This window comes from Primulina eburnea, chromosome 5 (genome assembly GCF_022965805.1).
Source record: "Primulina eburnea isolate SZY01 chromosome 5, ASM2296580v1, whole genome shotgun sequence".
NCBI lineage: Eukaryota > Viridiplantae > Streptophyta > Magnoliopsida > Lamiales > Gesneriaceae > Primulina > Primulina eburnea.
The window spans coordinates 11,705,167-11,719,098 of NC_133105.1; the positions used below are offsets into that span (position 1 = coordinate 11,705,167).

General features: G+C 32.6%; 1 protein-coding gene across 1 annotated transcript; it reads left to right on the forward strand.

Moving 5' to 3' along the window:
* Positions 1-1,133: 1,133 nt before the first annotated feature.
* On the forward strand, positions 1,134-2,141 carry LOC140831369 (protein ANTAGONIST OF LIKE HETEROCHROMATIN PROTEIN 1-like). The gene has a single exon (XM_073195119.1). The coding sequence runs from the start codon at positions 1,134-1,136 to the stop codon at positions 2,139-2,141; it is 1,008 nt and encodes a 335-aa protein (XP_073051220.1).
* Positions 2,142-13,932: the final 11,791 nt, after the last annotated feature.

Genomic DNA, 13,932 nt, shown 5'->3' on the forward strand with positions numbered 1-13,932 from the left:
CCCAAATCTCACGCTGTACACAAACTCACGCTGCACCCGAAACTCACGGCCCTTTCTACCAGCCGTGAAACGATCGAAGCACAGCCCTAGACCTCTATGATCTGCACAACATTCAGCCCCTACAACGATACAACAGCGGCCCTTTGCACCAAAACAATCAGAACGTGAGATGCCTTCAAAAAAAACGTGAACATGCAACCAAAAGAATAAGATTTCATGTCAAAACTTCAACAGAACGTACTCCCATGATGGATCGAAAGATTGCTATGCACTCACACTCAAATTTACATAATAATGACATGAATGATACAAAGGAAAGAATACATGCGTGCCTTGATGCGTTTGTAGAGAAAGATCGAGACAATGGAACCCGGATGAACTTTTCTTGCAAAAAAATCAAGCCAAAAGCCGAAGCTTTCAGCTGCTGGGTGCTGGAACCGAGGGGAGGGAATCAGAGTGGGGGTGAGTGTCGGCTGATACAAGTTTAGGTTTAGGGTAATTGGTGATTAAGTGCTAATTATATAGGTAATACTAAGTTAATGGGCCATAATTGTACTTTAAAGATTTTTAAATGAGTTTTAAGTCCAATAAGTCCAAAAGTGGGCCCATTAAATCCAAACGCACTCTCGAAAAATATATCGAGTTGAAAAGATTTTTAAAATATTGGTCGAACCATTAAAAGTTCCCCTATTCGATAAAATTTGCGTACCGATTAAAAAAAAAATCTACACCCCAAAAATTCCTATTTTTTGAAAAATACACTTAAAAATATTTTAACTTAATTTATAAAAATAGATCTTGTATAAAATACAAATTTTCGTCTCGATCCCGTCGAAATATCTAAATTCTTCGAATTAAATTCATGAACAATTGCTAATTATCATAAAATAAACAAATTAAAAATGAACCTCTAAATTACCACTCTAAAAGCTATAGCTATTTCATACTCCATTCCAGTCCGGCCACTTATGCTGAAAGATCAATGGTACTGCAAAATAAAAAATTTAAATAAGAATTAAATACTCATAATAAAAGTTTATTTAAATACAGTATGCAGGTTTAATCCAATTTACGGGTCACATTTCTCTACGAACCCGGTGTATAACGATGAAATATTTCGAAGACGATTTCAAATGCGAAGAGAGTTATTCCTCGGCATAGTGAATGCATTAGAGAATCATTCAACGTTTTTTCAACAGAGGGACGATGTTGTGCGAAGAAAAGGGTTCTCACCACTAAAAAAATGCACAGCTGTGACTCGTCAACTGGCTTACGGAGTCCCCGCCGACAATCTTGACGAGTACCTTCGTATGGGTGAATCAACTGTCATCAAGTGTCTTTTCAATTTCTGCGAATACGTGGTTGAAATATTTGGTGATAGGTACTTGAGGAGACCAAATGATGATGATGTTCAACGTTTTCTTCAAATGCATGATGAGATCCACGGCTTCCCTGGCATGTTGGGTAGTCTTGATTGTATGCACTGGAAATGGAAAAATTGTCCAGTTGCTTGGGAAGGTCAATTTACAAGGGGACATGAGTCACCAACAATCGTGCCTGAAGCAGTCGCGTCTCATGACTTGTGGATATGGCATGCATTCTTTGGGATCGCCGGTTCACGTAACGATATTAACGTGTTATACGAATCTCTCATATTCAACAACGTCTTGCAAGGAAATGTGCCAGAGATCAATTTCACGGTGAACGACACTGCATATACGAAAGTTTATTATCTAGCAGATGGAATATATCATGAGTGGGCTACTTTCGTTAAGGCTTTTCCTTGCCCGGAGGATCCCAAGAGGAAGTTGTTTAAGGAAAGACAGGAGTCCGCAAGAAAAGATGTCGAACGGGAATTTGGGGTGATTCAATCTCGATGGACGATTGTCAGAGGTCCAGCTTGTTATTGGTATAGGAAAAAGTTAAAACAAATCATGTTAGCATGCATTATTTTGCATAACATGATCGTTGAGGATGAGAGAGGTCACGTGACAAATTGGTACAACGATGAAGGTGACGAACCTGCACAACCTATCCATGGCTCAAACCGAGGATTTCAGGATTATCTTCGGACAAATTCTGAGCTACGTGACACTCAAGTTCATCACCAACTTCGTGCAGACTTAGTTGAGCATATCTGAGGGCAATACAACAACAATCCGTGAGTATTTCATATGTTAGTTTTAATTTATCAAAGTGTGGTTTGACAAAACCGTCGCTTTATTTTTTTAAAAAAAATTCTTAAATACTTAGTGATATAATAATATATTTTGTCCAGTATAATTGAAAATAAAATTAACAACAAAATTTGAGAAATGTAATCATATTATTAATCTACAAATAATATTACAAGTTTTTCGTACAAATGTCGAAAAAAAATAAGAAAAAAACGTGGCTCCAGTGACTGGGTCTCTTCATCGTCGTCGTCGTCGTCCTCTCCATCCCCGTACCCCTGCGTCGGAGGAACATAACTCTGTGATAACTTTGGAGTTTTTATGTGATGAGCCACCGAAAAGAAGATGCATCTTCTTGATATGAGTAGTACCAATCAAATCGGTTAAGCCCTCTTCAACTGTACAGGTCCATTACATTTAACAGTCTCGGAATGCCTATCCTTCCGGTTTAAGAACGGTTCATTCATGTTCCCTCCACCTAGAAGCCTGCCATGAGCCACTCATTGTCTGTGCCTCCTCATGGTACCGGCGATCACCCCCCGCCATCTTCGGCCCCGGGTCCTCACATCAGCTCTGTCAATACTTCCCAAACATGACGTGGTAACAACTCCCTGAATGCAATAGGAATCAAACGTTGCATGAACACATGACAGTCATGACTTTTCATCCCAAACATTCGTAATTTCTGCATGTTCACACAACGTGCCATTTTGGAGATATAACCATCACAAAATTTATCATCCTTAAGCCAACCGAGTAAAACTTGTCGACCTTTCCTGTCAAGAGTGTACGATGCTTTAGGATATTCACCTGTCTCTCCGTCGGGATGTAACTCTGGTCTTGTATTCATTTCGACAAGATCTGCCCTTGATTTTTCGTTATCTTTTGTGCGTCCTTGTATGTTACAAACAGTGTTGAAGATATTGTCGAATACATTTTTCTCAACATGCATCACATCCAAGTTGTGTCGAATCAAGTTTATACTTTAGTAAGGAAGTTCTCACAGTATACTTCTTCTCCATCCAGAGCCTTGAAGAAATATATGAACTAGAACTCAATTTTCGAAAAATAAATCAAGGAAGAAGATCATAAATCTCAATATCTGTGCAGATCTACATTAATAGATTATATTTTATTTACAATCACTAAAATAAGTAGTATAAAACAAATCTATCATGAAACTAACGTGGGAAATTTATTGACTTTTAATGACTTTTGTAGATTTTAAAAATCTAGAGGTATTCAATCAAGACTTTTGCATACTCTATAGAAGTCTTGTGGTATTCAAAATAGACTTTCATGGAGTTTTAAAAAGTCAAGTGGTATTCAACATTGACTTTTATAAACTCTATAAAAGTCTACATGTATTCAAATTTTCCATGGACTTTTAATAACTCCATGGAATTCATTGACATACAAACATTAAAGCCTAAGGTATAACTACAAATTGTAAAAAATTGTATTTGGTTCACCCCAAAGATTTGAATGGATTTTTAAAACTTCTAACTCTCTCTCTCTATCGCTTCACATCACATATCTTCATATATTCTCTCCTCTCATCTATTTCTATTACTCTCTCAAATTTTCGAAGTGTATCTCTATATATATTTTCATCTTTCTTTTTCAAATTTTTCATTTTTTGGCTGATTGTTCATTTAATAATTTTTTATTTTAATAACAAGGGGAAATTTTGAATTATAGAATTGATTTTGTGATTTTTAATTTATGATTTATACAAATTAATGTAATATTCAATAATAATAAAAGATGATCAAAAAAATGTTGTTTAATTCTTAATAATTGAATAGTTTCGTAACAACAATGATTTTTTAAATTCATTTTCGTATTTTTAATTAATATGTAAGCTATGATATTTTTATACAAAATTATATTCACACAATAATAAATAATATTATTTTTACATTTATATTATCAATTTAAAAATAAGATTACATGTTAATCAATTGATGTATTATAAAAAATTTACAAACATACATATAAACCCACATATATATACATGTAAGGATTAAACGATTTAACTTTTAAATAATTAAATTTATTTATTAATATAAATATTAAAAATAATTTCAAATTGAATATGTTATATATGTCAATTAATTATTGGTTCAAAGAAATTAATAAAAAAATCACATGTTATAGTTAAGTACAAAATTTATAAAATTCTATAAAAAAAATCTACAAAAGTCTATAAAAATCTTGCAAAAAAGTCTACAGAAATCCACATAAATCTGTTTATAAATCTGTGAGATTCCATAAAAGTCAATAAAAATTTATCAAATCCATAAAAGTCTATCATTTAAAAAAGTCATTAAAAGTCATCAAAACTCTGAATTGAATACACCCCACTAAATTTTTGTTTCAGATGCATGTCGTCTGTTTGCACACCAGAACACCATAGTGATTGGAGTTCTGCAATTAACGGCTGAATAAATACGTCGAGTTTTTCTTTCGGGTTATTTGGCCCAGGTACAATCACCGTCAAGAACATGTATTCCTCTTTCATACACATCCAAGGGGGTAAGTTGTATGGCGTGACAATGACAGGCCATGATGAATATTGCTGACCACTTTGACCAAAATGTTGAAATCCATCGGTTGACATTCCTAACCTCACATTTTGAATCTCAGATGTGAATGGTGAATGCATCAGCGTCGAAATGACGCCACGCTAGAGAATCCGAAGGATGTGTCATTGTGTCACCATCGAAATGATGTTCCTTGTGCCAACGCATATGTGAGCCTGTAGCTGTTGACGCATATAATGGTGCAAACGTTGAGTGATTGGAAAGTAATACATTTTTTTGTCCGGAGTTTGAGTTTTACGATTAGTAGATCGACGTCTGCTACGCATGTACCGAGAATTTTGACAAATCTTACACTCTGTCAACGAGTCGTCTTATGTTGCATATTCGAATATCCAGTATTTTAATACCTATTCTAAGCATCTCATTTACCAAATAAAGTATTTTAAAATTGAAATTAGGTATTTTGCAAGTAAAACTAAGTACTTAAAAAAGGTTCAATGCTTAGTTACAAATTTGTTTTTTTTGTAACAATAAAAAAATAATTAAATGAAATGAACATGTTATCCAAATGCATCTTGGATGGAAATGCGAGCATTTGGTGAATTTACGTTGCATATTTTAATATCCAGTATTTTAATATTCATTCTGAGTATTTCATTTACCAAATCAAGTATTTTAAAATTGAAATTAGATATTTCGCAAGTAAAACTAAGTACTTCAAAAAGTTCAATACTTAGTTGCGAATTTGTTTTTTTTTTTTAAAATAAAAAATATTTAAATGAAATGTACATGTCATCCAAATGCATCTTGGATGGAAATGCGAGCACTTGGTGAACTTACATTGTCTACTAAAATATCTAGTATTTTATTAACTTTTATGAGTATCTCAATTACCAAATCAAGTATTTTAAAATTGAAATTAGGTATTTCGCAAATAAAAGTAAATACTTCAAAATGTTCAATGCTTAATTGCAAATTTGTTTTTTTAAAAGTAAAAAAAATAATTAAATGAAACATGTCATCCAAATGCATATTAGATGGAAATGCGAAGCATTTGGTGAACTTACGTTGCATATTCGAATATCTAGTATTTTAATACACATTCTGATTATCTCATTTACCAAATCAAGTATTTTAAAACTGAAACTAGGTATTTTGCAAGTAAAACTAAGTACTTGAAATAGTTAAATGCTTAGTTGTGAATTTGTTTTTTAAAACAATAAAAAAATAAATAAATGAAATGAACGTGTCATCCAAATGCATCTTGCATGGAAATGAGAGCATTTAGTGAACTTGCGTTGCATATTCGAATATCCAGTATTTTAATACACATTCTGAGTATTTCATTTACTAAATCAAGTATTTTGAAATTGAAATTAAATATTTCGCAAGTAAAACTAAGTATTTCAAAAAGATCAATCCTTAGTTGCGAATTTATTTTTTTAAATAAAAAATATTTAAATTAAATATACATGTCATCCAAATGCATCGGGAATGATGAGTGGAAGAGAAGATAACCAATGAAAATAGGTATTTATATATTTTTTTATTAATTACAAGGATAAAAAGGTAAAAATGCATGAAACATGTAGTAAAAACTAAGTTGGTCTTTTGTCAGGTATTAAAATACAAAAAAAAAAACTCATAGATACTGAATCTTAAAGAAATCATATGCAGATGTATTTTTCTCCAAATTGTCCATAAAATAACCCACAAATATTGAATCATACTGGACTGGATTAAATTTAGTAACTCGCATTTTTAGGAACAATTGAGTCTATTACTTCAAAAATTAATCCAGGCATCCTAAAATATTCTAAAAGTTAATATCGACTGAGATAAGATAATAATGGACAAAGAAAAGCTCGGAAACAATGTAAGAAACATCAAAATAGCGTTCGGGTTGCCCAAGTAACTTTTTTTTTTGTTGAGGCACGAGTCTCAGCGTTGGGGCACCCAAAAAATGACTCCCCAGTTCTTATCAATATTTTTGCTCGAAAATCATTACAATACATGCTAACATTGGCAGATTTCTGTCTTCCCTTCATTTTTCTTTGTGGTTTTTTGGAAAATTGAGAGAGAATTGAGACTCCAAGTCAGATCCCATCCCATTCGCCCATCGAAATTCAGATACATGTATATGTTGTGATCCTAGCCTACGTTTTGACGTAAGTATTTCTAGGAAATATTGACTTCTTGTTATGATCGAATAAAAAATAAATGTGATCTAGAGAGGGTGAATATAATGTTGTTAAAAATCAAGGTCTTGCACTAGTGTTTTATACTTAGTTGCGTGGACTCAGGCTTATCCAGAACTCTTTCTAGAAGGTCGATCGGCTTGGACTCTCCAAGCCCTTGTGTCTCGAGTCCATCACAGTGGTCTCATCATAATCTTCATCGAGATTTGATATTACAGATGTAACGAGTTTAAATAGCTCGTTATTATGATGTAAAATATATTTCTGAACGACATATTATATTTATGGCAACTGCCTATTTCGTAACACTTTCACATAATTTAGGCAAATGCACTCTTTATTATAAGTCGTAATTACTCTTCGAACTTCCATGTTAGGATCAAAAATGTATTTTCGCAGCAACAAATGTTATCTTAGTCGTGCTTGAGTGTAGTGAGTGAGCAAATATCTTAATGTGCAGAGACAAGCTCACTGAACTTGGTTGAACGCCTATTATTTGTCCTTCAAAGAGTGAGTATACTCTCATAAATTCCTTCACAAGCTAAAATATTTGATCACATCAAACTTCAACTACCAAATTCAACTCTTTGAATTTGATTATCTCAACAGGAGCATGGAAACTAGAGCTTGTGTTATCGTCAACTATTTAGGAATATATCTAGTTGTGGGTATATGATTATTTGTGATTTATAACAATATTTGTCACTTAACTAAAACATAACAGATTATTGGTAGTCAGCTGAATATCAAATGTCACAGATTCATAAGGTTTAATGATTGCTCTATCAAACTGAATCAGTAAGGCATTTCGAAAAACATTCTCTAAAGTTTTTAGAACTTTCCTTTTGAGAATTAGAGCCCAACTGACATCATCAGATGAATATCATCCGTACTATAACAGCATTTTAATCGATTAAAATGTCAGATTTCATGTTTACTACTAGAATGTACCTTTTGTTAAAAAATACGATGATGTTGCACAACATTACTATATTTGAAATGGATATCTGATTTAAAAGGTCGATCGTTAGATCTTTGGCTATAAATAGATTAGCTGTGTGGACATTCAGACTCTACATTTTTACACGAGCTCTGTATAACTTGTAAATTATGTGATCTAAGTTTTCATAGCCTAACTGATCAAGTATATTTTGAAGCACAAAATAAGTGTTCATATCCCATATTTGAGGACCGATTGTGCTAAGTGTTTTTTGTTTGAAAATACTTGTAACTAATAGTAAGAGTCTTACTGACCTGATTGTGTAAATTGTGAGATTAGCTAGGAGTTTCAGTAAGCCAAAGATATACTTGCTGAAGTGTGTTGTAGTAAAGTGTTTTAATGACCAAAATCTTCTAGTACTATCCTTTCGAAAACGAAAGAATGGGAGAATTATAATTATTTAATTCTCCGAATTTCCATAAATAATTGTGTTATGTATTTTATTTCAATTTTCCTATCATTACTATCTTTGAGCATTACTGATTATATTTTTCAACCAATTCAGTTAGACTACTTTTGCACAGTTACCTTACTACTTCTTTAAGCCTAAACGACAAGAATTAAAAATTCAAAGTTTTTCTAACCCAATAGAATTTCGGAGATTTTGTGTAGATTTCTTATTTACCCTCATCTAGTCGATCTCATGATCCTAGTAAGTAGTATCAGATAGGTTAATTCTTGTCTCAAAACATCAAATATATATATGGTCAGCTCAACAAGATTCTCATGTTCTAGAGAATATTTCGATAACTAGAAAATAAGGATGCATACTCATTTATTTGCTTAAGATGATGATATATGGTAATAGACAAACCAATGAAGATTTTGGTTGTTGCAATTACAGAAGGTGCGCCAGAGATGTTGAAAAACCAAGGATGGAACAGACCATTGAAGAAAAGAAGTAAGCCAATTTAGATAATGTGACTAAGAACATTCTACACAAGACACTGGATAAGAACACATTCATCAAGATTAAAATGTGCTTAACTACCAAGGATATTGAGAAAAGGTGATTCAATTATGTGAGGACAATGATCAACCGAAAGAGAACAAACTTTCTATTGCAATCATAAGTTTGAAAATATCAAGATGGAGGTCGGTGAATCAATGTTTGATTTTTATGAGAGATTCATTAGCGTAATAATTGAATTGGATTCACTAGGAAATAATATGGAAACAGGGAAATAACATTGAAAGTTATGAGGGCACTCCCAAGAGAATGTGATGTCAAAACAATGGTCGTGCGAGAATCAGAGGATTTAAATAAGCTAGAATTGCATGATCTGTTTGCATTTCTTAAAGATAATGAGTTTGAACTTGAAATCAGGACTAATGGTGAGTCCACTTCAAATATGACTAAAGCACTGGTTGTCGAAAAAATTAAGTCTCTTGTTTTAAAAGAAAATCCGTAGAACAATTGAGGAATGATGTCATGTCAATATTCATAAAAAAGTTGTAAAGTTTTTAAGGAATAATCAGGGCAACTTTCAGAGTTCTAACCAAATAAATTGTCACAAGAAATAGTCCACTTAGGAAGACAATGTTTGTTTCAACTATGGAAGAACCAGACATTTCATAGCTGTCTGCCCCAAACCAAATAAGGACAAGAAGAGGTCAATTGAAAAGACGAGAGGTCCCATGACAAAAAGAAAAGATACAAGGATGACAAGAAGTCATTTTGAAAGAATAGGGATTAGAAAGTGTTGGCGGTAAAGGAGAAAAAACAAGTAAGTGGACGAACTCTGTGTCTGATTCATCTAAATCAGAGAGCTCCAGTAGTGGCAGTGATGAAGAAGATGTCCATTGCCCCATGGAAGATGTCGAGACGGAATCCACCATTGAAGAGGTATATGATTTTAACTCAAATAAATTTACACGAGATGACCTTATTACAACACTTCATGGTATTGTTAATGAGTATAAGAGGCTATCTCAATCGTCTGAGAAATTTAAGGCTATATGGAGCCTAACTAAGAACAAATAGGAGAAGTCTCAATTCTAAGGGCAGAAGTTGCAAAGCTGAAAACCGAGATTCAGTGAGTACAATTTGAGAATTAACAACTAACATACGAGAATAAGAAATTAGTTGAACTGATCAAAATGTGGAACAAGTCTTTTGTCAATCTTGAGAAAATGCAATAATTACAAAATTCATATGGAGACAGGGCATGTATCGGCTTTGGTAGTAATGACAATAACCTCACTAGCCGTAAATCTCAAGTGTGTATAGAAAAAGACAAAACAAAATTAATTAGTTTTGTAAGATCTTATGCAATATACGAACATTATGATCCTACTTCTCAACTTGAGAAGCCTGCTGAACTAATGAACATTGGTATAAAGTTTGGTATTGGACATACACCTGAGAGTTCTTTTACCAAGTCTAACTGGTCTGGTTACAAGTACAGTTTGGCAAGGTATAGCTCTACGAAGGGTAAGCATCACTAATACTATAACAACAAGCCTGTTCAAAAGAGATACATGCTGAAAAATGAGGCGAGAAAAGTGAAACAACATTTAGTCAGTAACACAAACAGAGCATATCATGAGCGTATTTATGAACAATCATTTGTGAATACCTAGAATGGTCAGTCAATTAGGTTGATTCAAGTGTGTGTTCCAAAAAGACTAATACAATTTGAACTCAAATATGATTGTACTAGTTAATAATATTTTTGTCCACAAAAAGGAGAAAATTCAGTCTGATAATTGGACAATAGATGTTCAAGACACATTACTAGTCAAGCCCAAATGATGATAGATTTGATCAAATGTGAGGGATCCAAGGTCACTTTTGGTGGACGTTAAGGGTAAGACCGTGGGTAAGAGTAAGAATACTCAAAAAAATATTGTGATTAATGTTGTTTTACTTGTTGAAAATATGCGTCATAATTTAACCATTATTAGTCAATTATGTGATAATGGTTATTTAGTTGAATTCCATAAAAATAATTGCTTAATTAAGGATGCTAATAATCGATCTTTACTGACTCGAATCAGAAATGACAATAAATATAAAATTGATTGGAATATCGATAATCTACTCTCTCTGACTTGATTTGCAGTTGTTAATAATGATAAACGCTGGTTATTACATAAATGACTTAATCACTTGAACTTTAAATACATTAATAATGTGTATAAGAAAGATTTGACTATTGGTCTGACAAATATCAAGTTGTAAAAATAAGGTTAGTTCAGCTTGTTAGTTAGGCAAGCAATTTAGATATATTTTCAGAACAAACGGAGTAAACTGACCTCTAGATGCTTAGAACTATCGCACATGGATTTTTTCGAAACCATATCAGTACTAAGCTTATGAGAAATGTAGTACACTCTTGTTATTATTGATGATTTTCAAAATTCACTTGGGTAATCTTCCTAAGCGGTAAAATTCATGCTAGTGTCAAGCTGAACATATTTCTAAAACTTATTCAAAATGATAAATCTTGATAGGATTTGAAGTTATCGCGACACTGAGTTTACAAACAAAATTCTTGAATCTAATTATCTAGATGATCAGGGAATCCAACATAAGTTCTCTGCAGTTAGAACCTTTCAGCAAAATAATTTTGCTGAGAGAAGGAATCAAAATTTGAAAGAAGCTGCTAGAACAATCTAGTTGATTCTGGATTTCTCAATGATAATGGACATAAACAATAAACACTGCTTGATACACTCAGAATATGACTATGTTTATCAATTCAACTTATAGTATTGGAAGCGCATATCATCCTTAATTTTACAAAATAAAAAAATTATGAATTTAACATAAAATTCACAGTCTTGATAAACCAACATTTCAATTCTCAATTTCCATCATATTCGAAGTTTTGAAATCATGTATCTGGAATTTAAAATAAATAGAAAAAAAATTCTTTGGAGACTTATGAGGAAATAAACTCGGCTTATATATAGTTAACAAATATAATATTAATATTTCAGTGCAATATTTTAATATGAGATGATATTTATCAGTAATAATGTATAGTCACAAAATATCTTGTCAAGTGAAATGAAGTGATTTTTCATGACACTGAAGTGAATACCATGGGTTAAAGAGGTGTATCATACAAACATTCAGTATATCACTTTTCCCACGTATTCAAGTAAGATCCGTACAATCGATCATTTACAAGCCAAGTTGAACACACATTTCCGGACCGAAGTCATGTTGTTCAGAAGAACCATATACCAAGTCTTAAATACGTTGTTCATTGGACTCACAATTTCTGGTCGAAGTTGTGTTGTCTAGTGAACTAGAAATCCGATGCATGTACCGTTGTCATGGGCTTCAATCATTCAGTCACTTATTCATTTAGTTATTCAATCATAACCAGCCAAGATCAATAAATTTAAAATTTCAATATGAATTACAATATGACCAATAAAATAAAATCTGCATGATATGATGCAATAGATATGTGAATAAATAAGTAGTTTATGAAACTTTACTGGAATTTCCAAGACGAATGCTAAAATGACCATAATTGAAGAAAAACAGTAATAAACTCGACGGTTGAAACCTTACGATATAGAGAAATATCACCTTGGTAGCTTACTTTATTCTCGGTTTCAATCCAAAGCCAAGATAATTTCCTATAAATTTAATTTTAGAGATTTGAAAATCGTTCAAAAAGGACAAAACTTGATGGAAGTAGCTACTTGAAACAAGTTTCAGGAATTTTTCCAAAAACTATTATTCGTTGATCTTGATTTTTTGTGCAAAATAGATTGATGATTTTGTTACATCACCTACACACGATATTTTTGATGAAAGATGATTGTTATGTAAATATTTCGGAATTTTTTTGGAGATGGTTTGCTGATTTTCTTCTATTTGCTCCCTTTCTTCCAACGTGAAATTGATGTTGCACTTATGTGACGCTTACGTAACTCCGACATGATAAGAAAGAATAAAATTGCAAAAAACTAAAATTTACACTACTAAAAGTAAAATTAGACAATAAATAACAAATAACCAAAATTGCAGTTTTTCTTCCTATATCTTTTAATGTTATGAATATCCCAATACAACTTCAAGACATCAAAAGAGAAAACAATCAATAATTGACCAAAATCGAATTCGATGACTTGTGGGATTAAAATTAAAAGCGGACAAACTTTTTACCAATTGAAAATTGTGTATATGCTGAATTCTGATATGATTGACAAAAATAAGAAATTATGATGAAACAAAAAATTATCAAACAATCATCATAAAAATCATTAAAATTAATGGAATCGATCGATCCAGTTTTATTTGATTTTTAGCAAGCACCTGACTAGTCAAATCCTTTGTATTTCGCCATATTTCGTTAGTTTTTGTTAAATTCTCAATCTCTTGTTGTAAAGATGTTTGGTGTAGATAATATTCAAAACAATTTTAAGACATATATCATGTCTATTTTAGTTTGTGATTTTGAAACTATGGGTGAATTAGAAAAATAAACTTAAATAAACTAAAAAAAAATACGGGAGGATTAAAAAATTAGGTCTATTTTAGTTTGTGTTTTGTTCAAAGGATTTTATATTTGTTAATACTTTGGTCAAAGAAACTTGAGAATATTTGATATTTCCAAGGATAAAATCTAATATAATTATAAAAAATTGCAACTAATATAGGGTTGGTTTTGTTATGTAATGCCCGAAAGTTAATCGCTGTTAATTAATGATTATTGATTTATAATTTTATGTGATTATGAAAAGGACCAACCGAGACATGATTTGAGGTAACATGTGATAATGTATGTGCGAGGACAGTACCATTCGTGCACATGGGCGACAAGACGTGCGCACATGCGCGAAAGGGGCAGAGGGTCTCGCGCATATGCGCGGAAGTGGTGCGCACATATGCGCGAGTCATCTGAGAAGCCAAGTAAAATTCAAGAGGACCTCGCGCCTATGCGCGGTAGAGGGACGCGCATATGCACGAGCTGCAGTGAAGGATACGCGCCGAGACATTATGTCTCGCGCATATGCGCCGAGTGATGTCGCGCATATGCGCGAGACGT

Bases quoted from the DNA above. Each gene is read 5' to 3' on its own strand.
- LOC140831369 (XM_073195119.1), top strand. From the start codon at position 1,134: ATGCGAAGAGAGTTATTCCTCGGCATAGTGAATGCATTAGAGAATCAT.